The following is a 26,838-nucleotide window of genomic DNA, read 5'->3' on the forward strand; positions in this document are numbered from 1 at the left end:
GAGTTGTCGATTTACGACAACTCGTGCCGCACGTGGAGTACTGGGTAGAGGGCATGCACTCCCCCTCTTCCGGAAACAACGCTGCAGAAACTCGTTCGACGGATGCCTATACGAGGAGTCGCCATCGCAGTTGCGTTCGATGGTTCGCTCTCATCTTGCGAACATGCAGTTGCCACATATCACGAGCCTCGCTACTTGCTTGTCTCGGAAGACGGTCCTGTAAGTCCTTCGGCATGGTATGCTGTATCCACGCGCGTGCTCGAGGTGAATCTCCCTGTACGTCCTCATTTCCGGCGTCGCATGGCTGATGATGGTCACCACCGATGCACGTTGCCCCGAGACTCAGGCTCTGCTGCCCCGGTTCAGGACACGGAATATCCGCAGCGTTGTGGACAACCCCCGATGAAAGTTTGCTTTTCTGGGAGGCAAGATGACCGACGGCATGCTGATCGCAGGCAGGGTACGATATCGCCGCCGAGGAGAAGGAAGAGGGCTGACGATTGGCCCCAAAAAGGCAATCAGGGAGGCATGGAGGGGCCACAGCCACTGGCCAGGACTTCGCTGGCTGCCGTCACCGGGTTCGGAGATGTCGATGCGCATGGTCCGCCTGCGTCCCAAGGCAAGGCTCGCCCTCGGGCTGGGCACCGCGCTCACCTTCACCCTCGGTCTTGCAGCCTGGCCTGGATCAGGCCTCCTCCGCCCCCGCCTCACCTCCTTCCAGTCCTGGCTCAGAACCCAACACTACCTCCCCATACACACCTCATCCTCGTCTTCCGCATCCTTGCCGCCGCTGACCCCGATCATGGCCGGACTGAAAGCACCGTACCCGCCGCCCAGGTGGACGCACACGCCGGAGCTGCTCACCAAGGAGGTTCAGGCGCTCATCGACCAAGACAAGGAGATCTCAGACAGGATCGCAGCCTTGCCGGCCAAGGACTGCAACTTCACATCCGTTTTCGTGAGTACGGCAGCCATATTATCTACTCTATGCTCACTGTGTACACATGCCAGCTCGCCCTTGCCAAGTCCGAGGCCACGTTTTCTTCCGTTAGCGAACCCCTCTCCTTTTACCAGAACGTTTCCCCGCAGAAGCCCCTTCGCGACGCCTCCAATGACGCGGACGTGGTCATATCCGCGTATGGCGTCGAAAACTCTATGCGCAAGGATCTGTTCGACGCCAAGGTTGCGGCAAAAGAAAACATGGACCGAACCGGCGAGTACGACAAATTGGATGGCGAGCAGAAGCGTCTCGTGGACAAAATGCTGCAAGAGGGTCGGAGGGCCGGCCTCGCCTTGCCGGAGAAGGAACGCCAGCAGCTGTCTGATCTAAAGAAGGAGCTGAGCGCCGTGTGTCTCGAGTTCAGCGTGAGTCGACCTCTGCTCGCTGCACGCACACGAGCTATCATTGATCTTTCGGAATGCTTTTTAGAAAAACTTCAATGAAGAAGACGTGAGTATCTGCATCCTGCCCGCCTGACCGTTTCGCTAAATATATGCGCAGGGCGTTGTCACCTTCACCCTTTCCGAGCTTGAGGGCGTGCCGGCTGACGTCGTCTCGGGTTACACCAAACGCACCACGGAGACCGGCGACGTCTATGACGTGCCGTTCAAGACCACGGACATCTTTCCCGTCCTCAAGTACGCCATCGATCCTACTACTCGGCGGCGCGCCCACGAAGCCTACGAGGCTCGGCTGGCCGTCAACGCCCCGCTCCTTGCGAAGGCGCTGGACATTCGCCGGCAAATCGCAGCTTTACTCGGGTACCCGACCTGGGCGGACTACGTGACGGAGGAGAAGATGGTCGGCAACGCCGCGAACGCGATGGCGTTCCTGGAGGACCTCGAGCGCAAGCTGCGCCCCGTCGGCGAAGCAGACCGCGCAGCCCTGCTCGAGCTGAAAAAGGAGGAGCACGCGCGTCGCGGCCTGCCGTTCGACGGCGAGTTGTATATCTGGGACTATCGGTACTACGACAGGCTGTTTGTGGAGCGTACCCTTGCGCTCGACGATGCCGAGGTGAAGGAGTACTTTGAAGTGGAGAGGGTCGTGCCCACAATCCTGGAAGTGTATCAGCGCTTGCTCGGGGTCAGGTTTGTGGAGATCCAAGATGGAAACGAGATGTGGCACAAGGACGTGCAGGGCTTTGAGGTCTGGAATGCCGACGCTAAGGATGCCAGCGGGTTCGTGGGTTACTGTTATCTGGACCTGTTCCCGAGGCGTACGTTCTCCCACAGCTTCAGACGCCTATTTCTGATTGTCGTGGACCTACAGCCTCGAAATATGGTCATGCCGCAGTGTGGGGAATGCTGCTGTCGGCCGAAAACGAGCGGGGGGAGAGTGTCCCCATACCGTTGACCTGCATGGTTGCCAACCTCGCCAAGCCGACGCCTGACAGACCTGCGCTCATGCGGCACGACGACGTCGTTACTTTCTTCCACGAGATGGGTGCGTGCCCGGTCGTCCTCATTCAAATTTTCAAGGACCGGACTCACACAGACTTATATCAGGCCATGTCTTCCACGGTCTGCTCTCCAAGACGAAATACGCTCGCTTCCACGGCACGTCCGTCGCACGCGATTTTGTGGAGGCACCGTCGCAGATGCTCGAGAATTGGTGCTGGGAGCCGAAGGTGCTCAAGCAAATGTCGAGGCACTACAAGACAGGCGAGCCGCTCTCAGACGAGCTGATAAAGAAGATTGTCGACAGCCGATACGTCAACGTCGGCTTGTTCTACCTGCGTCAGCTCTTTTTCGCCAAGTTTGACATGAAGGTGCATATGGACAGTGGTACGTTTTCCCGTTTGCATCAATTTAGATCATGACAGCTGCTCATGCGGCCCTTCGTCAGAACCGAATGACTATACGCAGCTTTGGAACAGCATGCGTGAGCAGATCTCGCTCGTCAAGGGCGGTGAACCGCAGCCCGGTCAAGGCACCTTCGGACACATTACGGGCGGCTACGATGCTGGGTACTATGGTTACACGTACTCGCTCGTGTTCGCAGCGGATATGTATAAGACCGTCTTCGAGGCCGATCCGCTCGATCCCAAGCGCGGCCAGCATTATCGCGAGAGCATATTACTCCCCGGCGGCAGCCGCGACGAGATGCAGTCGTTAGAGGTGAGTCGGGCTCGTGATTTATCTCAGCCTCTTGCTCAGTGTCGGTCATGGCTGATGTTCGCTGGTGTAGGCTTTCCTTGGCCGCAAGCCGAACTCCGAGGCGTTCTTGGAGGCGTTGTTCGGGAGCGGAAAAACTGGAGGATCGGCCGCGGTGTCGAATGCTAATTTGTAGAACTGTTGTCTTTGTCATTCACTGCATTGCTCTGCCGGAAACCTGTACCATAGGCACTCATACTTACACACCCTGCATGAACGAGTTATAAGAAGCGAGTGTGGGAACGAGGAGGCTATTTATATCCAACTCCCGCCCAACACCCCAGATGGTACCGGTACATGCCTGCTTGATATTAGCGGCCTCCTCCCGATCCTCTTGGCAATATCTCGGAAGAATGGCCTGGCCTTCCCGACCTCATGGAGCACGGCTTGAACACGACCGCATTGTCCATTTGCACAAACATAACAGGCACCAGTCGTTCGAATTCGAGTCGTGGAGATCCACGCATAATATCTTTCACACCTTGCACGGCGAGAGGCGTCTCTTCCATAACCGCTTTCTTGCACAAGATGTTCCAGGATATATAGCTGGAAATTCTTTTCCATATGGCGTCTGATCGATGATCACCCAACGGTGATGCCCCTCGTTTTCCGAGCCAGCCTTACACCGACGTCACGGTCGGTGGTTCAGATGCCCCTTCATTGTCCCGTTTATGGCTGATCATCAAGCACGCTGTCCAGAATCCTTGGCTTTCCAGGTGCTTTGGAGGGTGGGGGCAGGATTGCATCGTCACTCCGGAGGCTGGAATTCTGCCTCTTTTGCAGGATATGATGCTCGCCTCGCTTCATGCTCATCATCGAGCCTGGGCGGTGGTCGTTGATTGCTTTCCACGCAAATAGTACATAAAGCAAGATGATTTCACGCGATGTTTCAAGGCCTTTTCAGTACTTCCCCGCCGACCACCCGAGCACTCCGGAGGACGATGTTGCCACTATTCAGGGTTCCGGCTGTTACAGCCATCCTTGCTGCCGCCACTTTGACCCATGCCCTCGAGGATCGGTCTTTCCTGCATCCGACGTGTGCCTCGATTGCCGCCGTGGTGTCGTCTGCTTCGGAGGTTTTCTACTGGGGCAAGTCATCGGATACAGCGAACATTTGGAAATGTTGACAGCTGAAAATCTTGCAGGAGAGTTGCAGTACTTCAACGACGTCTCGCATGCTATTGGGTCAAGTTCTGATACGTCGATATGCTCGGTCGAGCCTGGAACAGCGAAAGACGTTGGCATAATAGTATGCTTTTGTTCTGGGGTAGGGCGTTTCATTTTGGCTAATGCACGTTCTTAACTTGGTATTCTAGCTGATACCAACACCGCGTTCGCTGTATGTGTCGCACTCTTCGCCGCGAACAAACATCCCCTTATACTATCAACAGGTCAAGGGCGGGGGACGCGCATATAACCAGAATTTCTCGTCTACGACTGGTGTTCAGATATCATTGGCGCGATTGAATGACATCGTATACGACGCGCATACATCGATTGCTGTGGGTGGCGCCGGACTGATTTGGGACGATGTTTATGCGGCACTTGAAGCACAAGGCGTCCAAGCTGTGGGCGGACGTATTCCTGGCGTTGGAGTGGCAGGGTTCGCCCTTGGCGGAGGTACGGAAAGGTCTGGACCGATTTTCCCAGTGCGACTTATTCTGTATGCAGGTTACTCTTGGTTCACAAATCAGAGGGGGTTGACGCTCGACAATATCGCCTCGCTCGAGGTCGTTTTGGAATGGAGATGTGATCAACGTCACGGAATCGTCGAATCCGAATATGTGGTTTGGAATTCGGGTCGGTAGTCGCTCAGACTGAATCCATATGTTATCGAAGACTTACATTCTACCCCTTCAGGGAGGACGGAACAACTTCGTATGTTATCCACAAAGTTGCCGTCAGAATGCTCGTGACACGTTTTCAACTAAAGACGCATACTCAAGGTGAAATTTGGGTTCGTCGTATAAGAGATGGAATTTGCGTATGGCGCTCATGCGCGTGATTGCAGGGAGGACTCCTGCTTCACTCCGCATTAACTGCCGACCAATTGACGGCAGCCGCCACCAAGTTCCTCTCCGTTGACGATCCAAAGGCAGGACTTCTATTCACCTACTACTGGGTTGCCGGAAGCGTATGTACTCGTTGTCCAGGGAAGGCGTCGTTTCTGTCGGGCTGATACGATATTGTCCAGCTTGTAACGATATCGCAACCTTTCTATGACGGGCCTGCCCCTCCAGTCGGCCTTTTTGACGATTTCCTCGCTGTTCCCGCAGTGTCGTCAGACGTGAAGACTAGGAGCTTCACTTCATTAGTTGCTGTCATGGACCTGTATCCACTACATCAAGAGGGCGTTATCACACGGTGCCCGTGCTGAAGTATAACCAAGACTTTCTCAAGGCTACGAAGAACGAGACACCGGTGAGCGTACATGCGCGGATGTCCAGTTATCGGCCGTATTGACCATCATGTCTGCAGTTCTGGGGCCCTCGGCTTAGCCTTTACGATCCAACAGCCTCTCTCTTCTGGGCTGCAGAACCGTTCCTACCCTCTATCCGCTCCCATGGATCTGACTCGGCTTACCCCGCGTCACGCGATTTCGCTCTCCTCCCTACTGCAATCTCGTTCACCTACACCTTGTCCACCGCCGACTCCGCCATGCAAGACGCGGTACTGCTGACGTCCGCAGCTCTCCAGCGGAAAGCGCCGGATCTCGGGTTGGCGCTCAGGACGACGTCGTCGTATACGGAAACTACGCGAACGCGGACACGTCGGTGAAGAGCATCTGGGGTTCCAATTTAGGCAGGTTGATGGCCATCAAGAAGCAGTGGGATCCAACCAATGTCATGGATGGCCCTAATAACCGGGGGGTGGAAAGTGCCGTCCTGAATCGTAAAGTGCAGGTACCATCATGCACTGTCATGTCGCCATATTCGTTGGCACTGATACACGGGAACGTCTCAGACTCTCAACTCGATTGTCGTGGACTCCTCACATAGAGGCTGCAATGTATGAGTATAGACGTACCTGGACTTGTATCTTCGCGCAAGGAACCAGTCCTGTAACAATACCGACCGTAGCAGCAACGGATCAGGCTATCATCCGTACATCTCGTTGGGGTGAGGTTTTGAGAGGATGGCCTGTGTCATCGACGTAGACTCGGATTTCCCGTCAACGCGGGGTGCACAGCCGCCCCTGACGATCATCCACAGTCGCCACCGCGAGGCCATGCTTCCACCCTCACGCTTCGCCTTCGCCTGCTGCCCAGCTGCGTTGACTTGGAGCCCGCAGGCGTGAGCAAGATGTCTCGCAACCCGGTTTCCCTGAAGCAGAGGCTGTCTGCGCTGGCCATGTCGAGTTCCTCTCCCTCCGCTCCCCCAGGCGAATATCAGCCTCAGTCACCCCGACGGGCGCTCTTCAATGCTCCGTGGCTGCGCCGGAGCAATGCGACACCGGCGTCCAGTTATGTCGACCACGAGCAGCTACAAGTTGTCATGGCTAGGATGATCTACCAGGCTGGAGTGGACTTCGAGGTGTGTTCATTGACGCCCCTGTGTCTCGGCTAGCGCTAACGTGCGAGGAGACGAGACCAATGTAGAACTCAGCCCTCTCTGCTCTCTCCAAATACTCATGCCGTACAAAAGGGTTGTCATCAACGCGTCGGCGCTTCCGGACCCTCGAGAAGTGTCCTACGATCTCCTCCTTTCGTGAGTATCCTCCAATTTGAGAAAACAGTGCCAATTCATTCGTTACTATGCTTCCTTCCAGTCGTATTCTTGCGTATCTTAATCTTTATGGTTTGTCTCCGAGGCACATCATAGCTATCAGCTAATCTGGCTATCTCCCAGTCGAATCGGATTACACTGTCGTTTTCTTTGCTGCTGGAGGCAGGCATACCCCGGGATGGAACTGGGTCTGGAAGGCGTATCGGAGCCTGAGTCGGAAGTACCGGAAGAACCTGAAAAGTCTAGTGGGTGATCGGCAATATATGCTGTGGAAGCAACTGACGCACACTGCAGTATATCGTGCACTCAAACTTCTTTACTAAAAGTGACCTCCGCTCTTTTCGATTATCTGATACATCCTGACCTCCCGCAGTGCTCTTCTCACTAGCTGGGGCTATCATTAGGTCTGCATATACTCGGTCTATTTGTACGGATGCTGACTGCCTTCCCAGCCCCAAGTTTTTCCGCAAGATATGCTACATCAACACCTTATCGGAGCTTGCTTGTCATGTTCCTCTCACTCAGATTGATATACCACCGGCTGTATATCAGTGTGTAGCTCTCCTCAACTCCGTACGGCGCCCCGCTGATTGTCGACCGTTCATGCTTTAGGGAGAATATCAGATTTGAGAAGGAAATCAGGCTGCCGATTGTCACGAGAGCCGACCTATTTGGCGTACCTCTTGAAGAGCTCATGGGATATGACGGCGAGAAGGGCGGCTTGCCCCGGGTTGTGAGGGATGCGATACACTTCCTGCGGGAGACAGGTGAGCGGCAGTACCTGCGCCGCTCAGGGAGGTATGCTAAGTCCCTGTCAGGGATGGAGGAAGAGGGACTTTTCAGGCGATCTCCCAACTCCGTCCTCCTGAGACAAGTCAAAGAGGCCTACGATCGAGGTCAGCGATTCCGATCGTGCTTGAGGCGCACAGAGAACTGATAGTTACACATCAGGACATGTTGTTTCCCTCGAGAGTTTTAACGACCCACACCTCGCCGCCGTCCTCATCAAGAAATATCTCCGTGACCTTCCAGACCCTATCTTCCCGGAAAGCTTATACTCAACCATTCGTCGCTGTCCTCCGCCGAGCAATGACCCTACTGATGTTATCGCTATTCAATATGTTCGCGAGACGCTGTTCCCGCAGTTACCTCCTTGCGCATATATCCTCCTCAGCAACGTCCTGCGTGAGTATTCCATTCCGACTCAAACTCGAAACTTCCGATGCTCATGCTCTGGACATGCAGATCTGATGCACGAAGTGTCCCTCCGCTCAGCCTCAAATCGAATGGACGCATACAACCTTGCCGTCGTACTCTGTCCGAACCTCGTCAAGGGGTCGAGTCCTCTACGCGACGTACAATTGTGCGCCATCCCTGGTGCACCGAATATAGGTGGCGCCCCGTCTACGCCCGATACCCCAAATGCAGCCGCCCTTACTGAGGGCAAGACTACTCTCGGCGCCATCGTCAAGCTCTGCATCCAACGGTACTTCGAGGTGTTCGATGAGGTGTGGGACAGGACGGAAGCGGTGCCCGTTTTCAAGCGTCCCCAAGCCGAGGCAGCAGAGGAGAGCGGTCTTTCCTCGAGCTCATCGTCAGCATCTGGAGTGGCGGACACGAGCGGCACGTTCTACCACGATGATGAGGAAGACCTGGACGACGCGATGCTCGTCATGCCCATCGGTCCTGGGAACCACGCGGACGGCGGCGGCACATACAAATATCGGCATAGGACAACACGATCCCGTGGCGACTCTGTCGCGCGATCGATGTATACGACCGGAAACGGTACGATATCTGCGACGCCGACCGTGGGTAAGGCCCGCTCAACCATCAGCATCGAGAAGGGCAGCAGACATATGACGGGGAAGAAGGGTTCGATCTCTATCGGCCGCGGGACAACGCGAGGCAAAAGTTCCGCCAGCGGCGTGGAGGCTACGGGCATCACCGCTGCAGGTTTCTTCACGCCGCCCAGCTCGGCGCCGCCAGTACCTAATCTACCCCGGCCTAGAGGAGACCGCCTGAATGGGAAAGATTGAAAACCGGTAGTAGTGCTTGTTTGTCACATATCGCGCTCCTCTCATTGCTTTAGCCTTCGGTGCTGTGATATTCGTTCATAATTGTTTGCAGATTTCAGGGTGTGGATCATGCTTATACTCGCTTGCTACATACATGCTGCTTTGGATCATACCCCTCATTACATCGGGACTGTTGGAGATTGTGGGCCACTACGCGTTGTGGAAAGCTGGCCATTCGACGCTACTTATGGTCAAAGTAGAACATATTCATACAAAGATTAGAACGGAAAGCAGGTCAGTATTGAAGGGTGAACAAGCCGGCCAACACCAGCCACGTCAGTCCAGGCGCTTGCAGCGAGCCTAATGTACCGGAGGACGAGGTGGACGGAGACGCGGACGCTGAGGTGCTAGATGCGGGGGTAGAGCTCAGTACGGGAGAGGTGAAGGTGGGCAGGATACCGGAAGTGATCGAGCTGGTCAAAGTAACAGAGCCGAGCGATGTCGTTGTAGCGGGCGAAGTAGCGAAACTGGAAGACGTGCTGGTAGAACTAACGACCGGAGACGTGAAGGTGGGAATGATCCCCGACCCGCCCGAGCTCGTAAGCAACAGAGAGGTAGAGCTCGATGCCGGAGCTAGAGACGTGATCAGAGGCAAAGTCGCGTAAGCTCAATATTGGGTCGCTCACTCGAGGTCAAGATCGGGGTCTCGGAGGTACTGGAGGTGAGAGTTGGCGTGAACGCAGGGGACGACGTGCCAGTTGTCGTTACGTCGCTGCTGTTCCTGATAACAAAACGGGCGGACTCTCCGGATACTGTCCATTGCATTATGTTAGCTGCCCAGTGTTGGTGCGGAGGACAAGAGAAACGCACATGCGACGGCGTGATCATCCTGAGATGCGTCTAATTGCCCGAAGCCTTCACTGTTGGCCGACACGATAGCCGCTGCCCCAAATGCAAGTAAGTTGATGTGAATGAACAGCGCGGCAAGCTGGATCGAGCGACAGATCGACCACATGCTGAATGTCTCATTCGAGGTAGGCGGCGTCGATGTTGTATGGCCTGCTGTTTTAAATTCCAAAGAATGCACCGCGTGAGCGAAGCACTTCGGTGGAGATTGGAGTCAAGCACTTGATATTGATTTTACGTCATGGACCACGAATACATATCTCCATCGAGAGCAGCTGATGATCCTTCTGTGGAAACGCGTCGCAGCCAGATGGCCCAGACCAGATTAATCGGCAAAGCAAAGAAAGACGGAAAAGCTCTGGTTCGAACTAAGGTAGCGCCCACACGTAACCAAGGTCTCGATCCGAACGGCGAACGGTCCACATCTATATATCTCCAAGGGGCAACACATTGACCAGTCTTCAAGAGTTCATATTCAGAGATAGCCAACGACAGTGATTGCGGTAAGCAATGCGTTGGGAAACTTTTCGTGTATGTGAGAGCTGGAGTTGAGCCACTCGTTTATTCAAGTCCAGTGGGTTAATCCGATCAAGACGGAGAACGCGTCGATCACGTGCAAAGTCACGGGCGCACTGGTTCGCGTACGTGAACGCTACTTGTGCATGCACGGTGTTGTGAGATCTTCTATCCATTAACACACGACGCATGCACCTCTGCTATCCACGCTATCTTGCATAAGCAGTATTGGATCTAACCGCTCATTCTATCGTATTATCGAAGAATATCGACTACAACCGTGCACTATGCCTAGCGATTACCAGCCTGCTTTCCCTGTCAGAGTAGGAAACTGGTGGCTACTGGATAAACTCGGATCGGGATTTTCTGGTAAGATGTGTTACCTTCTTGCACGCTTCCATTTCTCACTCATTCTAGGTTCTATTTTCCGTGCACGGCACGTTCATAAGGACGAGATCGCTGCAGTCAAGCTCCAGCTCGTGGACGAATCATGTCCGACGAATCGCTACGAAAAAGGCTTCTATCCCTTCTTGCAAGGCGGGAAGGGTATGCCTACATTATGGGAGGCAGGCCAGGAAGGGCCATGGGACTATGTCAGTCTCTTTTCTATGTGTTGCAAGGCTGCAATCCAATGTCGTTGCGCATAGCTTGTCATGGATCTTTTAGGCCCGTCCCTTGACTCACTGTACAGGAAATCCGGGAAACAGACTATGGATCTCCGTACCGTGTGTTGCATAGCAATGCAAGTTGTGAGTCGTCAGTAGGGACGGCTGGTACCGCTCCTGACGATTACAGATTCAACGGCTTGAAACCATGCATACGCGAGGGATTCTCCATCGAGACATACAGCTGGGGAATTGTGTAACTGGACTTGGCGATAATGCGCACACCATCTATATGATCGATTTCGGTTTCTCAAAGAAGTACATCGATGAGTGCCGGCGGCACATACCCGATAGCCGAAAAAAGCGCGACTTCATTGGCAATTACTGGTTCTCTTCTGTTCGCGTTCACTGTAGAGGAAGAGGTTAGTTTCTCCTTGGATAAGGGTGCTATGCCGATGATAACATTGCCTTAGTACCCTCACGCCGGGACGACCTTGAGGCTGCCGCTCTGATGTTTATTCATCTCTTAACTCCCCGAGGCCTCCCATGGACACGGAACGGCGTTCCGCGAACAGATACAGAGCATGAACGGCTTAAAGCCATGAAGCGGAACGCGACGCCCGAGGAACTCTGCAAGAACATACCTGTCGAGTTCGAGGAATTCTTGCATTACTCCAGGCAACTGCAGTTCGCAGAGCAGCCGGACTATGGGCGATGGCGTGAGGAGTTCCGCCAGCTCGCCTTGGACAATGGATTCCCAGATACGGATGACTTCATCTGGCCTCCACCCGAACCTTCACCACCTCCCGAGGCATCGGTACGCTTTCATTCTTTTCCAAGCTTACCTCCTCCACTGACTTTTGTGTTCCTGTAGACATCCTCAATTCCTGTTCCCGTGCAACAGCAGCCCGTGGACGTGCATGGCCTGCTCGTAGAACTCGCACAACTGCGGATCGACGACAGGTTGGTTCTCGGCGAGAAGAAGATCGCGCCCAACGTTCAGGAAGCAGTGGATCGAGCGAAGGACGAAATCAAGAAACCGTCTAAAGACAGCTCGGAGAACATCATCACCAGCGGAGACTCGTCGGATAATGACAAGGTCTTGGATCGGCCCCAGGATCCCATTCGCTTACCCAAAGCGGCGCAGCTGAGGAAGATCGCTGTCGATATCACGAAGACCGTGGATAACCATGCCATGTCCAAGATCGTTATCGACTACGTTCGGGTGCTGAAAGCCGCTAACAGCTCTCGCACCCTCACCAAGGACGGATTCGCCGTGCTCGACGCGTTATACAAGCAACTCGCGGACCCTTCGGTATACGTCCTGCCGCACACACCCATGCGTACCTCGCGGACTCGGCAAGGTAGCCAGAACGACGAAAACAGCGGGCAGTCGAACGGCAGAACGGCGGAGGTACTGCTGCACAGGCAGAAGATGAACAAGCTGGCGGAGCTGAGGCGGAGCGTGGCTCGGGCTCAGACCAATCGAGAACTCGCGCAACTGATCCAAGAGTTCGGTGCCTTGACGAACCGTGCGAGCGGCAGGACGGTGACAAAGGACGGGTTCACTTTCCTAGAAGGAATTGCGGAACGCTTGAAAACATTGGACTCTTGACAACGCATATTACTCCATCACATCATCATCATTACCCTTGCGTCTTTTTGTGTGCTACATCACATAGTATATATCAAGCATCTGTTACTGCATTCCGACATAGTGTTATGTTAGACTATCGATTCCGGTTTCCAATCGCACGCCGTCAATCGGTATCAATGCGCTTCCTAATCTCTAGTACGTACTTAGCCACGGACAGCAGTGCTACATAACTTAAGATGTCGATATGTCGCTGGCAGATGAAGGCGAACAACCTCCGCATTGATCACACGCTGATCGTAAGCCCGGATCCCCGCACAATTAAGCCATGAAGTAATCGACCGACATATCAGTAGTGATCCCTACTGATCGCGCGTTCGCCCACGCCGTCTGCGATCTACTGCACCTGTTCGCCTTCGCCGTGCTGAGCCGCCTTCTGAACCTCGTGTTGCCATCGCTGGGCAAACTCTTCGATGTCCGCGCCGCTGCTGAGGCTTAAGGCTTCGAACGGGATCATGTTGTGCTGGTGAGCCGGGGCGTTGCGGATGGCAGCTGGGTGAGAGCGTGAATCAATGACGCGGAGCTGTGGGACGGTCTCTTGGGGGGAGGAATATAGGGCCAGCAGTTCTTCGTAAGTGAAGAGCAACGAGTCCGTCCGAGGTGCGTAGGGGTTGAAATCAATCACATGTGCTCGTTCCAGATTGCGCGTCAGGAGGATATCAAAGGTGTCTATATGCAGAGGAATCCTAGTCATCAGGTACTTGCGCAATCTCAACCCATAGAGCACGTACAGTTCCCGACTTTTTCCCAGTGTTCCTGAACATGCGTTACCCAGTACTGCTTGACTGTCGACAAAACCTTCTGCTGGGTCGCCACTTCGTTCAAAAAGTCGTAGTAGTTGTTATCCCGTTGGGAAACACCTGGCTTGAGATTAGCGGGTACATCCGACTGATCACATTCATTCTCACCCAGGAGGATGTTGTCTCGTATGAAGCAACGTAATTCCCTGCTTCTATCTACTGGATACCACTTCCTCAGCACGAGCTCGATCTCATAATCGGAGCCCGTGGTGTCGGGACAGCCCGCGAAAACAGATACAGGATCGAGATCATGAGAGACGAAGTCCGAGGATTTCAATAGCAAGTAGACTTCGGAAGGGCTTGTGCACTTCAATGGGGAAGACGCGGGCAAGATCCACGATGCATCCTGTGAGAGACAGCTATGTTAAGCACCAGATAAAAAGAATGGCGTTCGTACCCTAGGCGAGGAGAAGTTGAGTTTGGGAAAGACAGCGCCGAACTGTGCGACGGCCTGGCGTATGCCTGCGTCCAACTCTGGGAACGCATAGCGTGGACTCTGATCATCGGAGGTTGCCGAACCGTCATTGCTGCCGCCGGCGCTCGAGTCAGTGTCTGAGAGGGTGCTCTCTGCCGGCCTGAAGTCAGGCTCGCAATCGACGGTTTATTGACAGATTGGCGAGGTTACGGACACGTCCTCTGACCCCTCTGGCACGAACACACTGTCCTCGTTGAGATATTGACGGAACTCGCGAGGCAGTGGGCGAATAATGATCGATCTGATGGTGAGATGGGAAAAGGCGGGGTACCAGGATGAGAACTGGAAAGCGAGGACATGCTCCGCGAGCAGCGACGGGAATAAAGCTAGCTGTCGCGTAGAAGTGGGCATTGTCAAAGCCTGTTCGGGACCGATGTAAATATTGTCGTCTTATCGAATTTGATGTCGGGTACGAATATCGTGTCGGGAGCAGGGCAAGGTTGCTGAAGGAGGCTGTAGGTCGCCGCCGGAGGGGCCAAGCCGGCTGCTTGCCGGTCCGAGAGGTGGCGTGGACATGCAGTGCTTGTGATCTTCCCAGTGAAAGTCGATCTCGGAAGATGTACTGTGATCTTCACCTGGATTATTCACCCTCACGACTGGCCTTGTGGACAGACATGCGAATATGGCGGACATGTACACGGAGGATATAACCAGGACTCTCCTCCGACCATCTTCACTGTTCCGCCACGGGTCCCCCCCCCAGACCTCCTTATATGACCTGAAGTGTGTTTATGTCGGAAGTCACCCTCGCCAAAGATGTCTGGGTCATACGGCTTTGCCAGCGTACGATTGGCTCCTATTAAAAATGTGAATTATTCCTGACGTGTCAGGACAATCAGTGTCTGCAACTGTTCTCGCTCTATTCGACCATTGTAAGCGCTCATATGTCCTCCGTGTTCGGGTACGTGCCTAATGCCGGAATGGAAGCTATAACACTGGACCGGGAGGTGGCGTATCTGTGCCTTGCCATATTTAAAGTGCTCACATTGTAACCCGATCGCAGGTGGACTTCATATGGGTACGTGGGATCGCGGGTTTTTTCTGCTCCAGTGCTGACCTGCTTTGCAGAGAAAGCGATGGACCGTATCCAAGACGTTGTTTATCTATGTGAGTGAATGGGCAAAGGGAGCCTCCCGGAGCAGTTGACCGATACTTCGAAGAATCGCTATATGGGCGCCTTCATATTGATGTCAGTCATGTCGTTCGTCTCTTAAGTTGCGCTCTCAACTGATATCCCATAGAGCTGAAGCAATCCGTACGTCAAAGCTGTATCTGACTCTGGAACCCGTACTCAGTGCGTTTTTATCCAGTATTCATGGACTCGCGAAGGCTACCACATGACGTGAGTCATCGACACTTTCTGCGTTATATATCTACACACGCATTGACAGCAATGATGTGGATCACCAGACGTACGTGATATTCATGCATCAAGAGTGTTCATCAACGTTGCCTTGCCTGTGTCTGTATCCTAGATGTACGTCCACGCTAAGCCGCGATGTACATACACTGAGACAGGTTCACAGGCTTCACCCTCTTAAAGATGCAAGCATGGCTGAGCGCATCTGTTGTATGGTGCGTTCGTTGACCCTGCTCGCCGGAGTCCGCAGCTTATACGCTTCCTAGGTGTATGCAGGGTGAGCACTTCACGAGTTTTCTGGGGCGTTCGCCAGGGCAGACCTGAAAATCCATCGCAGCGATCCTTATCATGCGCGTCTTCGCGCTGTACAATAATTCGCGGAGAATATTCTCGCTCATCGCTGCCGGATTCGTGCTGGAGGTTGGCGCCATACTGATACTCAAGCTGAAATATCAAGCACATCAAGGTAAGTTCGCACGCTTCACGGGAGAAGGCCATGAGTGCTCGCTAATTGGTAACTATCATCAGTCTCCACTGAACCGGTACCCGGCCTTCACATATGTACCCCCATAAATGTGCCTGAACTCTTCTGGACGTTCTGGGTTCCGATTATCATATTCGAGGTTAGCTCTGGCTTCTCCCGCGTTTCACGATTGCCTCTGACTACCAACCGTCTAGTTCCTTCTCATGTTGTTCCCTCTTCGTATGAGCTTCGACTACCTGAGACACATGTTGTCCATGCCTCGGGGAAATGACCCTTGGATCGGAGAAGTATTACTGAATATCCTCATCAGGGATTCATTGCTCTACTTTCTTGTGTAAGCGCTAGCTCTTGCGCAGATGGCATTGAATCGCTCACTAATGGACCGCTAGTGTAACGCTTACCTATCTCGCGATAGCCATCATGTGGGCCAGGTTTCCAGTAAGTGCCGCCACAATAGCTCGAAGGTTACAACTGAATCCACTATCACTCTAGGCTATATGGATTGAGATCCCTGGTACGTACTCGGAGACGAATTGTGTGGGATGGATCCTGTCAATCTAACTCGCTTATGTAGAGGGCTTCAGTGGCGCCATGACCTGCATCATGGGATCCAGGCTCACCCTAAACATGCGCGAGGCTTTTTACAAGCCTTTTAGTACCGTTGGGCGACTGACCACCTTCAAGACACCGCCCGGGCTGAGTGAATTCAGGGATGCACTGGAAGACGCCGCGGGGCATGCGTATCCTCACAAACAAGGAACACATTCCATGGACGATCCCACAGGCGTGATTGGGGATGTAGAGCTAGAGAACCGCTCACAGGATCATCTAGAGGTTCGAATGTCTACCGCGGATGATCACAGCGACTTGGGCTGGAACCCGATGACTTTCCGGCCGAATGAGAGTCTAGAAAACATACGCAGGATGCGTCAACAGCCATTTCAGCCTCCTACACCCTAGATTACTTTGCATCGCTCTCGCTTGTACAATTTATATTGCTTGTACTGTACCTACTGGAGTATATATGATAGATTCGCGACCTTCTAGGCAGGGTGCCTAGAGGCATACAGCTGGTCTGGCATAAGGGCGCAAGTGAGGACCCTCCTTCAGGATACTGTAAAAACGGTACGTCTCGCGAGGTTTGGCACAGTAATCCGTCCGGAGAGGCGCAGAAAAAAAGCTGAGCGCGACCGGCCCTGACCGGCAGGCAGGCCAGGCCCCCAGAGCGGTATCGTCCTGGACAAAATGGATGATATAATCCCAAGCATCCTGCGGGACCTTGGTCATATGTGGAATGGATGCTCTTCTGTGTCGCTGGAAATCGGCGGTTGTGATTATGAGCGCGGCTGACGAACCGAAAGGTGTGGGCGCACCGGAGCGGAGGTCACGTGCGGCGGTGCCAGTTCTGGGGCGGCGGAGATCGCTTCGCTGGCTCTTCGCCTTCGCATCCGAGGGCGGCGAGGAGGATCAGCCTCTCGCCTTTCTTTTCGTCCCACCTCACCCTTGTTCTGGAGAATCCATGTCATTAGGTACCTCCGGACACTTTGGACTAGATTACGCTAAGGAACTAGCGGACGCATTGAGAGGAGTCGACCGGATGGCGAGCCGTCGCGCTCGCACCCGGCTTACGCCCAAGCCAGTTGGCTTCACCCACACCCTACGGTGACCTCTCAGTGCGCCTTGAGCGCGCGCGAACTGCAGGACCGCAGCCCGCCCCAGATTTCTTCTTTCCCACCTTCTCGCGATGGACGGCGCGTTCTGGGCCTCGCAGTTAGGCCTCGTAAGTAAATTGCATCTATCCTCGGGCTCCGTTACGCTCCTTGGCCATGCAGCACTTGCCGTGAACGCGAATGTGGACTACGCTCGTCCTTAACGTGGAAATCCAACAGAAGTATCTTCCCGATAATATGTATTACCCCTATAATTACTATCATACTGCCCCGATGCGTCCTTTTGTACAACGTATATATACAATGTGATATCCAGCCCCTCCTCAGTTGTCCGGGAAATACTTGAGCACAGCCCAGATGACGCCCAAGCTGATGATGAGAATGAAGCCAACCATGGCAGCGACCAGGCCGGCAATCTCCATCGTCGACGTTTGCTGTGGTTGGCGAATCTGTTGCGGGTCGAGACCCGCGGCGAGCGCACGCTTCTCGATCGCGAGCTGCTGCTCCCGCTTCTTGTCGAGCTCAACGATGCGTGTCCGCGCGTCGAAGGGATCGAGCATCTGGTAAACGTCGCCCGAGGTGCCGGATTGCTGCATTCGGACGAAGGACGGGAATTGCCGTTCACACCACTGCTCGATCTGCATCGTCAAGCAGGTTAACATCGGTCGAGGGATGTGCGGATAAATGGAAACAATCACCTTGCCGCATGCGACGGATATCCGGAGGAAGTTGGGGTCTGCCGGCGAAGCCTTCGCGTGAATTTTCCGTGCAGAGTCTCGGAAAAGGTAAGCGACATCTCGCGGGTTCGTCGACGCCATGATGAGCTGTACAGGGGTAAGCACAAGTCGAATAAGGATGAATTGCCGAGACTTGCCTTAGCTGCTGCTGCTTTCCGTATCTTGACATTTCGTTGCAGCATCTCCGGGTTCATGAATACAAGTTCGAGTGTGGCCATGGCCATCGTCGCCGGAATTGCGCAGAAGTTGAAGACACTCTGGTTCTTCAACACACGAAGATAATCCAGCGCGTCCGTAGCATGCCGCAACGCGTCAACGACCATGCCGCTGACCGCCCAGAGGGCATTACGCTCGTTCTCCGGCTGTGCCAGTTGCGCCATCTCGGTGAAGCCACCGTAATCCTCGCGCCCCCAGATTTCCTTTGGCCAGAAGTAGCGCTTCTCCTCGATGTCCTCGCGGAAGTCACGGATGATGTTGGTCTTCTGCAGGAGGAGGCCCATGCTGTTCGAGATCTCGAGCTGGTATTGTAACCAATTGGCCTCCTTGCCGGAAGCAGAGAACAAGCGCGAGAGACCCTCGCCCACGAGGCCAGCGACATAGTGGCAGTAGAGATCGTAATCCTCGATGGTGTCGAGGTAGATGCGGCCAGTCGTTGCTGCTTTATGCGCAAAATCCGCCATGCCGTCTTCCATTTTGTGGCAGATATCGACGATAACTTCGCGATAGCTGAGGAACTAGTAAGTGAGTAGATCGCGGGCTGCGTACAGAAGGCGCTTACTTGGGATCCAACAAGCCCATTTCTTCTGTCACAACATCGTATTCCACAAGCAGTTGCCGGTCCTTTTCGTCGGGGCCATTGCCGTCAAAAGTCCATCCTGGGGTTACAGTCTTCTCGTGGAAAGTGCGCAGTAAAGGCTGCTTCTTCTCGTCGGGTATCGTCATGTCATCTTCAATCGTGTCCAAACCTCGCAAAACAAGGTAGAAAAGTGCAATCTATGATAATCCATATCAGACAGCGTTCTTCCAGCCGTTTCTCCGTTTATTATGATGCTAGCTCACCGTCCTCGCCAAATCACCGTCGAGCTCCTTGATGACGGCGGAAAAACTTCTGCTCGTCATGTCCAAGAATTCCCAGCATCGCCGCATAGACTTGCGGTCCCAGCCTGAGGTGGGATGCTCCTGTTGCGCCGTGATGTCTCGTTTCTTTTCGTGGTACAGCTTGTACTGTATGAGCGTCCGGAATTCGACCGGGTGTAGGACGAGCATCGTGAGCATGTCGAGGGCACCCATGGCGGCGTCGTGTAGATGGTGGTGAGAAGGAAAGGACGGTGTGTATCACAGAAACCAGCGAATCGGATGTTTTCTATATGACGAAACGACTGAAATTAGAGGATCGTACGAGCGCGAGGGATGTGCAGGGGTCGCGCACACGTGATCCTTTTGGGGAGAAGCTCCCTGTGGCTGTGACAAAGCGGACCGGTGCGGCAGGGTGCGGCCACCTTCTCGGAGTCAGCAGCCATTACGATGGACGTCCCGCTCACTCCTCCTCCTCGCATAAAGCCCATCTCGGCGAAGCCTGTGTCGGTTTATGAGGCGCAGCACAACATCGAAGCTTTCGTTTCCGACTTCCAAGCTCGCGGCGCCGCTTCGAACACTGCCAACACCGCGGTGACTGTCCAATTGGAAAAACTCGCGCGGGCCCTGCAGCAAAAACAGTAGAATGCGAAGAGGCCGAAGTTCGGTGCTCTGTAGATGCATAGAGGTCTAGGCAGGCAAGCCTTATATCATTCACAAGTTCTATGCGCTGCTGATAATCGAGGGCTTGCAGTATGTTGTATGTTCTCTCCATGGGGTTACAGCATGACAATAGAAGCCCGCGCAGACCACCTTTCTTTGCGCACCTCAGTCATTCTGCTTCATTACCCCTTGAGGCCCTCGTGCTGAAAGTGTGGAGCATAAAGTTTCAGTCGTAAAGAACATGGGTATTCAGCTTCCGTGGCGAACTCCCGCTGTTATCCGACTTCCTCTCAGTAAAACAGAGGCGGCATGCAAATTCCCGAATGGACAGGGCGCCGGATGAAGGCATGGGATAACATACTTAGCTTTGGATAGACTTGGACCCTCAATTTCCGATATCGGTATACTGCCACTTCTTGTCGACGCAGAGCTGGATTGGTCGAAGACATAATTGGCCATCGATCCATCCAATGGCGCACGTTCCTGCGTACCTTGGGATGCATTTATCCCCGTCCGGCCAATTATATTCGTACCCGTCACAGCTTTGTAGCAACGTGTACGCGGACGTTGTGTTTCTGCTCGACGGTTGCGCCTACCAACGCTACTCATCCGCCAATCAGCGCCTCCTTACACACCTTCAGAGGTTTGTTTCCTTGTAAGTCAAGGCTCCCGGTAATATTTCTCTCGCTCGCGACATACGCTCTCTCCGCTGAGCCGGGCGCGTGCAATCCCGGACCATGTCCTTGGGCATACTGTCCGAACGGAGCTACCGTTGCCGGCATCCCGCGCGAATACGAGCGTGCCCGAGAGCAACATGCGAATCTCATTCGCTGGTATGATGTCACCACGTGACGTGCTGACCGGGCCGATAACGATTCATCACTATTGACCCGAGATGGCTCTCTGGTGCGACCCCATCGTCACACCTTATAAAGCCACGGCCGTCCTTAACTTCCTCACTTTCTAAGTATCGAACATCCATCATGACCACCTCACTTGACGCCCTCAAAGCAACTGGCACCGTCGTCGTCTCAGACTCCGGTGACTTCGAGAGTGAGCTTCCATCCTACTGATCGCATCGCAGATGGATTGACCGTTCGCATTTGCTCCAGGCATTGACGTTTACAAGCCCCAGGTATGATCTGCGTGCTCCGTGTGTGTCGCGCAGACCCCTTGACCATCGGAATAGGATGCCACCACCAACCCCTCGTTGATCTTGGCCGCAGCGAACAAGCCCGGCTACGCCCGACTGATCGACAATGCGGTCAAGGCGGCGAAGGAGAAGGGCGGCTCCCATGAGGAGCAGGCCAACTTCGCGATCGACCGCCTTGTAAGTACCCGCGCGGTAGCGCTTAGTCGAATCAACTCAATCGTTTCCATACAGCTTGTCGAGTTCGGCAAGGAGATCCTCAACATCATCCCCGGTCGTGTCTCGACCGAGGTCGACGCCCGCTTGTCCTTCGACAAGGAGGGCACCAAGAAGAAGGCCAAGGAGCTCATCGCTCTCTACGAGTCCCTCGGCATCAAGAAGGAGCGCATCCTCATCAAGGTTGGTTGCATCCTCCGTGCCTCACATTTTGTGCACGTTTGTTTTCTGTTTCCGCGAGATAACTGATCGGGCTTTGTTTTCAGATCGCGTCTACCTGGGAGGGTATCCAGGCAGCTCGGGAGCTTGAACGCGACGACGGCATCCATTGCAATCTCACGCTGCTCTTCGGCTTCGCACAGGCTGTAGCGTGCGCAGAGGCCGGTGTGACCCTCATCTCGCCCTTCGTCGGCCGTGTAAGTGGATCAACTCGTTCGGGGAGGAGAGCATGTGCTGACCTGTCCGACAGATCCTTGACTGGTACAAGAAGAACAAGCCAGGCCCCAACTACGAGGGCGAGAACGATCCGGGTGTGCAATCCGTGCAGAAGATCTTCAACTACTACAAGCAGCATGGTTACAAGACAATCGTCATGGGTGCCTCTTTCCGTAACGTACGTGTTTCCGACACCAGGCAATGATTCATCCACTAATATCATCGTCACAGATCGGCGAGATCAAGGCCTTGGCCGGTGTTGACTTCCTCACCATCTCGCCCTCGCTCCTCGAGGAGCTCAAGAACTCGACCGACCCCGTGCCCAAGAAGCTCGACTCGCAAAACGCGAACCTCGTCCCGCTCCCCAAGGTCACATTCGTCGACAACGAGCCCGACTTCCGATGGGAGCTCCTCCAGGACCAGATGGCGTTCGACAAGCTTCATGAGGGCATCAAGAAGTTCGCCGAGGACGGCCAGACGCTCAAGGATCTTCTCGTCAAGAAGCTCTCGGCTTGAACGCGTTCTCGGTCGCCTTGTGCCGTGACAGCGGTTTTTCGGGGATGTCGCGTTCTGAATATAGACAAGAAAATGTACTACAGTCAAGATCCTATGGCATCTTTGTATAATGGTCACACGTGATATGATCGCAATCGTTAAGGACGCCCGGCCGATTGCGCGATCATAGAGTACACTGAGAACGAAAGATTGCACTTCTGACGAGTCACAGACAGTTATCTCCGGATGGATATATCACGCGAAGGAAGTCATCATTAGTTCGTGACCGTTGTACATTGGGATTCTCCTACAAGAGTCTACTGCGAATCTATACTGCTACAACTGTCTTTCCAATTCCCGGATTTTTTGTTTCATACAATCCATCGATGAACACCTTACGACGCCGGCGCAACCTTGTCAACGACATCGGCGACGTATTTGTTCGTCTTGCCGCTGAGCTCTGCCTGGACCTTGAGAGCACGCGGCGCATCGTGCTGCGGCATCATCACCTCCACCAGCTGGGGCAGTGATGCGGCCGCGAACTCGGGGTTGGTGAGGAGCGCGTTGAGCTCCTGTTTGTTGTGGACGGTGTACGACTTGGCCGTCTTGCCGTCCTCGCCGCCGAGCGTGTCGAGCAACTTGGTCCACTTCCAGTTGACGATGTCGTTGTATTTGCGGTACTTGCCGTGCAGGTATCGCTCGATGGTGTAGCCGCTGTTGTTGAGAAGGAAGATGATCGGGTTGAGCTTGTGGCGGATCATCGTCGATAGCTCCTGGACGGTCAGTTGCCTATGGAAGACCCTCCCTTCAGCAAATGCATGGAGGACTGATAGAGAGATGAAAACGTACATTGAACCATCACCAATAAACAGGATCGTCCTGCCAAGGCCAAGATCGCGGGCAGCGAGGGCGGCACCGAGCGTGCTGCCGACCGTCCAACCGATAGATCCCCACAGGATCTGGCTGACGAAGATGGAGTTGTCGGGCAGCGGCACGTCGAGGATACCGAAGCTGGACGTTCCCGTCTCGGCGACGATGACGTCCTTGGGCTTGAAGAAGGTGCCGACGGTGGGCCATAACCAGGCGTGGGAGATGACATCGTCAGCCTCTTGCGGCACGGGCAGCTCGAACTTGGGCACGGCGATCTCCTTGGCGGACTCCTTGAACCGCGCGAGGCGCTTGGTGAGTTTCGGGATGAGCGACTTCATGCCGAGACCCGGGTAAGTCGCGAACTGGATCTTGGTATGGTCGGAGTGGAGCTCGATGGTGCGGGTGGTGGGAATTTGGTAGGAGAAGTTGCCGGTGTTGAAGTCGGACTTGAGCCCGCCGATGGAGAGGATGAGCTTGGCATTCTCGACCTTCTCCTTCACCTCAGGGCGCGAGATGGTGCCAACGTAGATCTGCACGGTACAAACATGATTAATTCCATGAACGTGCGAGAGAGGATTCTCAAGGAAGACTCACACCACCGTAACGGGCGCTGCTCTCAGCCACGGCGGTCTTGCCCATGGGCGCCGAGTACACGGGGAACTTGGTCGACTCCAACAGCTCCGCGAGCTCTTCGCGGACGTGGTGCCTGATAGAGCAGGCATCGACGAGGATGATGACCTCGTCCTCCACGGCGTGGACTTGCTTGACGATCTCGTCAAGCACAAACTCCTCGACTTCCTCCACGTTAGGGGGCGGGAGGGTCTTCAGCGGGACTTTCAGACGCGAAGACGAGGTTTTCGCGTAAGCAATATCGGTGGGGAGCATGATGTATGTCGGGCGACCCTATGGGCATACGGTCAACACCGGTACGAGCAACAGACAGACAGAAGAACGGACCTGGATGATGCACTCCTCAAGAACTCGGTCGATCTCCGCAGGGGCAGCCTTGGCGTTGTTCAAACTCGCATGAGCGACAGTGAACTGTTTGTATGCCTCGAGATAGGCCGTATAACGGCCGTCGCCGAGAGTGTGGTGAAGCATCGGCTTGTTCTTCTGCTGGTCAGTGCTGGGGACACCGACAATGTGCACAACGGGCACCATCTCGGAGAAGGCTAGAGTATATGCGCGTTAGAGACTCGATGCGACGACGAAACAACCGAACGACTGACCTCCGGCGATGCCGTTCACTGCGCTGAGCTCACCGACACCGAATGTGGTGAGGAGGGCACCGATACTGTGCTCCTTGACGCGAGCATAGCCGTCGGCCGCGTATGCGGCGTTCAGCTCGTTACTGAAACAGGGACATGAGCACACCGCTTGTGCGACGGGAAGGTGCTTCCTACCAGTTGCCGATCCAGTCAATCTTTTCGTGGTCCTCGACGAGGTCGAGGAAACCTGCACGGAAGATAAGATAACGACCGATCTGTATTGATCTAAATCAAGCGCACCGAGGTTGAAGTCGCCAGGTACACCGAAGAGCGACTACAGCACGTCGATCAGCGTCGATCGGGAAAAACAGGGCAGATGTTGCTCACCGTGACGCCAAGTTGCGCGAGACGCTCCAGGAGGTAAGCGCCGACGAAGATCTCCTCGCTGGGAGTCTCGGCGTGCTTAGCTAGCTCGAGCTGCTGGCGGAGGTTGGCGACCTCGGCGGTGAGGTCGGCGAGACCAGCAGACGACATGAGTAGTGTTGAGGTGGTGGTCGAGGGTGTAGAGGAAGTTGTTTGTTGGCGATCGTCCTATCTGCCAGGCTTATATTTGGTCGCAAGTCGCAGAAACCCGGAGGGTTGGCCGCGCAATCCTGGTCCATGCTCCAGCCATGACACCAGATCGCGGCCAGACTGCCCCGATAAGGGCGCCCTGCACCGCCACTACACCTGGCCTACTCGCGCCCCCTGATCTCGATACTTCCTCTTCCGTCCAGCGGCGTTCCACGGAACAGTGCCATGAGACGTCCCGAGGCGCGCTGAGTTTTCCGTCCGGCCTGTACCGTCGCTGTTTCGAGCGCAGGCCGTTAAGGTTGAGAACTGCGCAGGTCATGAGCCGCACTCTGCAGAGGTTGTGGCATCATATGATGCACCTTATCGAGATGAGATGGCGCTGTAAGTACAGACCCCATCCAAATGGCCGCGGCAGCGTCGCGCACGACGGGTCCAACTTGCCGAAGAAGCGCGACTGTCATCTCCATCGAGTCATCGAGAACATCCAAACGCGCACGCCTGTTTACAGCACACAACAAGGCGATCCCTACCAGATGGTCTTAGAGAACGTTCTCAGAATGAACCACAGCAATAACAGCGGTTTCCACATCTTGTTGCATTGCAAGGTCAAGACTACCAGAATTTTGGGCGGTTTCTACTGATACAAATCCAAGTCGACAACCGACGCCCTGGGGGTATTGATGGGACGATGAGATATGAACAACATGCAAAGAATGGATGAAGTGAATGAACAACCCGTACAAAAAAAAATCATCATGCTCAGTTGGTGATCAAAGCCCGGCACTGCGTGTTCTGCGTGTCGCACTGGCTAACCGACGTGAGGTCCGCGCTCGCCTTCGAGTTGGCCGCGTTCGCGCACTGGTTGTGCTGCACGTCGCATGACCGGCCGAGGGCGGCGGCGAGGTTGAGGAAATCGTCGTTGTTCTCGACGACGAAACCACGACCACCAGCGGTCACCGCGGGTGCGGTGATGCCGCCGAGCGCGCCGGTGAACGTCTGGAGGTTCGCGCCTGAGGTGGCGGCGGCAGCGGAGGTTGACGCGGCGGCAGCGGCGGTGGTCGCGGCAGCGGCAGTTGTAGCGGCGGCGGAGGCGGTAGTAGCGGCAGACGAAGCAGCAGCAGCCGCGCCGGAGCCGGTGCCCGCAATCACGTTGCCCTGGTCATCGACGCTCGCGACGTCTGCGAACTGGGTGGTGATACCGAAGACGGCGTTGAAGGCGTCGGCCTGACCACCGGTCTTGGCAGTGACGGTGTCCGCGGCAGCCTTCGCCTTGGCACAGGTGTCCTTCGCGGTCTGATCGGCCTTGCACGAGTTGGTGAGCGTATCGCAGATGAACTGAGTGATGATGTCGATGTTTTGAGCGCTGCCGTGGTTGAACGAGGTCTTGTCGACGGGCTCGAACGATGTCTCCTTGCGGTTGTCGAAGCCGACACCGAACTCGATCTGCGGGACCGAGCACGATCCGAAGTTGCCAATGGCGGATGAGGCAGCGGTCGAGGTGGCGTCGTCGGCGGCAGCAGCGGTGGTAGCAGCGGCGGAAGAGACGGCGGACGAAGCAGCGGCAGCCGCGCCGGAGCCGGTACCAGCGATCACGTTGCCCTGGTCATCGACGCTAGCGACGTCTGCAAACTGGGTGGTGATACCGAAGACAGCGTTGAAGGCGTCGGCCTGACCACCGGTCTTGGCAGTGACGGTGTCCGCGGCAGCCTTCGCCTTGGCACAGGTGTCCTTCGCGGTCTGGTCAGCCTTGCACGAGTTCGTGAGTGTGTCGCAGATGAACTGAGTGATGATGTCGATGTTCTGGGCGCTGCCGTGGTTGAACGAGGTCTTGTCAACGGGCTGGAATGACGTCTCCTTGCGGTTGTCGAAGCCGACACCGAACTCGATTTGCGGAACTGAGCATGAGCCGAAGTTTCCGATCGCAGACGCGGCGGCAGTGGAGCTGGCGGCAGCGGCAACGGAGGTCGCAACGTCTGTGGCCGCGGAGGCGGTAGAGGCAGCGGAGACGGTGACCGTGACGGTGGACGCAGCGGCGCAAGTAGCGGAGGCAC

At 54.9% G+C, this 26,838-nt stretch overlaps 11 protein-coding genes across 11 annotated transcripts; 6 read left to right on the forward strand and 5 right to left on the reverse strand.

The window, feature by feature from the left end:
* The first annotated feature begins 739 nt into the window (after positions 1-739).
* On the forward strand, positions 740-3,383 carry PUNSTDRAFT_82125 (metallopeptidase MepB). Its single transcript, XM_007380265.1, has 8 exons — positions 740-958; positions 1,012-1,365; positions 1,430-1,450; positions 1,502-2,216; positions 2,270-2,443; positions 2,506-2,784; positions 2,846-3,117; positions 3,188-3,383. Exons 1-8 carry the CDS (start codon positions 803-805, stop codon positions 3,287-3,289), a joined length of 2,073 nt encoding a protein of 690 aa, XP_007380327.1. The 5' UTR covers positions 740-802; the 3' UTR covers positions 3,290-3,383.
* A 3,019-nt stretch (positions 3,384-6,402) lies between these two features.
* On the forward strand, positions 6,403-9,163 carry PUNSTDRAFT_118471 (RhoGAP-domain-containing protein). Its single transcript, XM_007380266.1, has 12 exons — positions 6,403-6,686; positions 6,737-6,747; positions 6,798-6,860; positions 6,922-6,950; positions 7,002-7,123; positions 7,173-7,203; positions 7,252-7,282; positions 7,331-7,429; positions 7,491-7,645; positions 7,697-7,774; positions 7,830-8,063; positions 8,124-9,163. The coding sequence occupies exons 1-12, from the start codon at positions 6,456-6,458 to the stop codon at positions 8,915-8,917; spliced, it is 1,878 nt and encodes a 625-aa protein (XP_007380328.1). The 5' UTR covers positions 6,403-6,455; the 3' UTR covers positions 8,918-9,163.
* A 28-nt stretch (positions 9,164-9,191) lies between these two features.
* On the reverse strand, positions 9,192-9,911 carry PUNSTDRAFT_131005 (uncharacterized protein; the record flags this gene model as incomplete). Its single annotated transcript, XM_007380267.1, has 3 exons — positions 9,192-9,529; positions 9,583-9,708; positions 9,767-9,911. The coding sequence occupies 3 exons, from the start codon at positions 9,909-9,911 to the stop codon at positions 9,192-9,194; spliced, it is 609 nt and encodes a 202-aa protein (XP_007380329.1).
* Positions 9,912-10,488: 577 nt separating this feature from the next.
* On the forward strand, positions 10,489-12,665 carry PUNSTDRAFT_50006 (CK1/CK1 protein kinase). The gene is made up of 6 exons (XM_007380268.1): positions 10,489-10,687; positions 10,736-10,911; positions 10,966-11,067; positions 11,114-11,345; positions 11,397-11,740; positions 11,798-12,665. Exons 1-6 carry the CDS (start codon positions 10,606-10,608, stop codon positions 12,536-12,538), a joined length of 1,677 nt encoding a protein of 558 aa, XP_007380330.1. The 5' UTR covers positions 10,489-10,605; the 3' UTR covers positions 12,539-12,665.
* Positions 12,666-12,914: 249 nt separating this feature from the next.
* On the reverse strand, positions 12,915-14,305 carry PUNSTDRAFT_141372 (D123-domain-containing protein; the record flags this gene model as incomplete). The annotated part of the gene is made up of 5 exons (XM_007380269.1): positions 14,007-14,305; positions 13,775-13,952; positions 13,486-13,723; positions 13,309-13,437; positions 12,915-13,246 (listed from the first exon to the last, which is right to left on the reverse strand). Exons 1-5 carry the CDS (start codon positions 14,201-14,203, stop codon positions 12,915-12,917), a joined length of 1,074 nt encoding a protein of 357 aa, XP_007380331.1. The 5' UTR covers positions 14,204-14,305.
* Positions 14,306-14,605: 300 nt separating this feature from the next.
* Positions 14,606-16,656, forward strand: PUNSTDRAFT_141373 (uncharacterized protein; the record flags this gene model as incomplete). Its single annotated transcript, XM_007380270.1, has 16 exons — positions 14,606-14,635; positions 14,692-14,799; positions 14,856-14,870; positions 14,921-14,959; positions 15,013-15,041; positions 15,094-15,107; positions 15,163-15,194; positions 15,263-15,329; positions 15,379-15,427; positions 15,479-15,489; positions 15,550-15,678; positions 15,741-15,835; positions 15,891-16,030; positions 16,086-16,134; positions 16,189-16,210; positions 16,271-16,656. 16 exons carry the CDS (start codon positions 14,609-14,611, stop codon positions 16,654-16,656), a joined length of 1,212 nt encoding a protein of 403 aa, XP_007380332.1.
* Positions 16,657-17,590: 934 nt separating this feature from the next.
* PUNSTDRAFT_141374 (farnesyl-diphosphate farnesyltransferase) lies at positions 17,591-19,435 on the reverse strand. Its single transcript, XM_007380271.1, has 5 exons — positions 19,163-19,435; positions 18,882-19,096; positions 18,241-18,829; positions 18,065-18,190; positions 17,591-18,004 (listed from the first exon to the last, which is right to left on the reverse strand). Exons 1-5 carry the CDS (start codon positions 19,391-19,393, stop codon positions 17,690-17,692), a joined length of 1,476 nt encoding a protein of 491 aa, XP_007380333.1. The 5' UTR covers positions 19,394-19,435; the 3' UTR covers positions 17,591-17,689.
* A 192-nt stretch (positions 19,436-19,627) lies between these two features.
* Positions 19,628-19,822, forward strand: PUNSTDRAFT_61166 (uncharacterized protein; the record flags this gene model as incomplete). The annotated part of the gene is made up of 1 exon (XM_007380272.1): positions 19,628-19,822. The coding sequence occupies one exon, from the start codon at positions 19,628-19,630 to the stop codon at positions 19,820-19,822; it is 195 nt and encodes a 64-aa protein (XP_007380334.1).
* Positions 19,823-20,749: 927 nt separating this feature from the next.
* On the forward strand, positions 20,750-22,299 carry PUNSTDRAFT_124465 (transaldolase). The gene is made up of 7 exons (XM_007380273.1): positions 20,750-20,893; positions 20,953-20,975; positions 21,030-21,170; positions 21,225-21,389; positions 21,473-21,622; positions 21,676-21,819; positions 21,873-22,299. Exons 1-7 carry the CDS (start codon positions 20,824-20,826, stop codon positions 22,155-22,157), a joined length of 978 nt encoding a protein of 325 aa, XP_007380335.1. The 5' UTR covers positions 20,750-20,823; the 3' UTR covers positions 22,158-22,299.
* A 232-nt stretch (positions 22,300-22,531) lies between these two features.
* PUNSTDRAFT_97634 (pyruvate decarboxylase) lies at positions 22,532-24,748 on the reverse strand (the record flags this gene model as incomplete). The annotated part of the gene is made up of 8 exons (XM_007380274.1): positions 22,532-22,925; positions 22,986-23,536; positions 23,601-23,909; positions 23,964-24,178; positions 24,236-24,357; positions 24,410-24,461; positions 24,515-24,548; positions 24,602-24,748. 8 exons carry the CDS (start codon positions 24,746-24,748, stop codon positions 22,532-22,534), a joined length of 1,824 nt encoding a protein of 607 aa, XP_007380336.1.
* A 1,182-nt stretch (positions 24,749-25,930) lies between these two features.
* On the reverse strand, positions 25,931-26,743 carry PUNSTDRAFT_37915 (uncharacterized protein; the record flags this gene model as incomplete). The annotated part of the gene is made up of 1 exon (XM_007380275.1): positions 25,931-26,743. A coding segment is annotated over one exon (813 nt), but the record flags the coding sequence as incomplete, so codon positions are not given.
* Positions 26,744-26,838: the final 95 nt, after the last annotated feature.

Source organism: Punctularia strigosozonata (assembly GCF_000264995.1).
Source record: "Punctularia strigosozonata HHB-11173 SS5 unplaced genomic scaffold PUNSTscaffold_2, whole genome shotgun sequence".
NCBI classification, from domain to species: domain Eukaryota; kingdom Fungi; phylum Basidiomycota; class Agaricomycetes; order Corticiales; family Punctulariaceae; genus Punctularia; species Punctularia strigosozonata.

Excerpts from the sequence above, each read along its gene's own strand:
- PUNSTDRAFT_50006 (XM_007380268.1), top strand. The coding sequence starts at position 10,606 with ATGCCTAGCGATTACCAGCCTGCTTTCCCTGTCAGAGTAGGAAACTGG. Across the intron at positions 10,912-10,965 it reads AGGAAGGGCCATGGGACTAT|CTTGTCATGGATCTTTTAGG; the intron begins GTCAGTCTCTTT and ends CGTTGCGCATAG. Across the intron at positions 11,346-11,396 it reads CGTTCACTGTAGAGGAAGAG|TACCCTCACGCCGGGACGAC; the intron begins GTTAGTTTCTCC and ends ACATTGCCTTAG.
- PUNSTDRAFT_82125 (XM_007380265.1), top strand. The coding sequence starts at position 803 with ATGGCCGGACTGAAAGCACCGTACCCGCCGCCCAGGTGGACGCACACG. Across the intron at positions 2,217-2,269 it reads TCTGGACCTGTTCCCGAGGC|CCTCGAAATATGGTCATGCC; the intron begins GTACGTTCTCCC and ends GTGGACCTACAG. Across the intron at positions 3,118-3,187 it reads ACGAGATGCAGTCGTTAGAG|GCTTTCCTTGGCCGCAAGCC; the intron begins GTGAGTCGGGCT and ends TCGCTGGTGTAG.
- PUNSTDRAFT_141374 (XM_007380271.1), bottom strand. The coding sequence starts at position 19,393 with ATGGGTGCCCTCGACATGCTCACGATGCTCGTCCTACACCCGGTCGAA. Across the intron at positions 19,097-19,162 it reads ACGGTGATTTGGCGAGGACG|ATTGCACTTTTCTACCTTGT; the intron begins GTGAGCTAGCAT and ends GGATTATCATAG. Across the intron at positions 18,191-18,240 it reads GGAAAGCAGCAGCAGCTAAG|CTCATCATGGCGTCGACGAA; the intron begins GCAAGTCTCGGC and ends ACCCCTGTACAG.
- PUNSTDRAFT_118471 (XM_007380266.1), top strand. The coding sequence starts at position 6,456 with ATGTCTCGCAACCCGGTTTCCCTGAAGCAGAGGCTGTCTGCGCTGGCC. Across the intron at positions 7,283-7,330 it reads CTAGCTGGGGCTATCATTAG|CCCCAAGTTTTTCCGCAAGA; the intron begins GTCTGCATATAC and ends CTGCCTTCCCAG. Across the intron at positions 7,775-7,829 it reads CAAAGAGGCCTACGATCGAG|GACATGTTGTTTCCCTCGAG; the intron begins GTCAGCGATTCC and ends GTTACACATCAG.
- PUNSTDRAFT_124465 (XM_007380273.1), top strand. The coding sequence starts at position 20,824 with ATGACCACCTCACTTGACGCCCTCAAAGCAACTGGCACCGTCGTCGTC. Across the intron at positions 20,894-20,952 it reads AGACTCCGGTGACTTCGAGA|GCATTGACGTTTACAAGCCC; the intron begins GTGAGCTTCCAT and ends CATTTGCTCCAG. Across the intron at positions 21,623-21,675 it reads TCTCGCCCTTCGTCGGCCGT|ATCCTTGACTGGTACAAGAA; the intron begins GTAAGTGGATCA and ends CCTGTCCGACAG.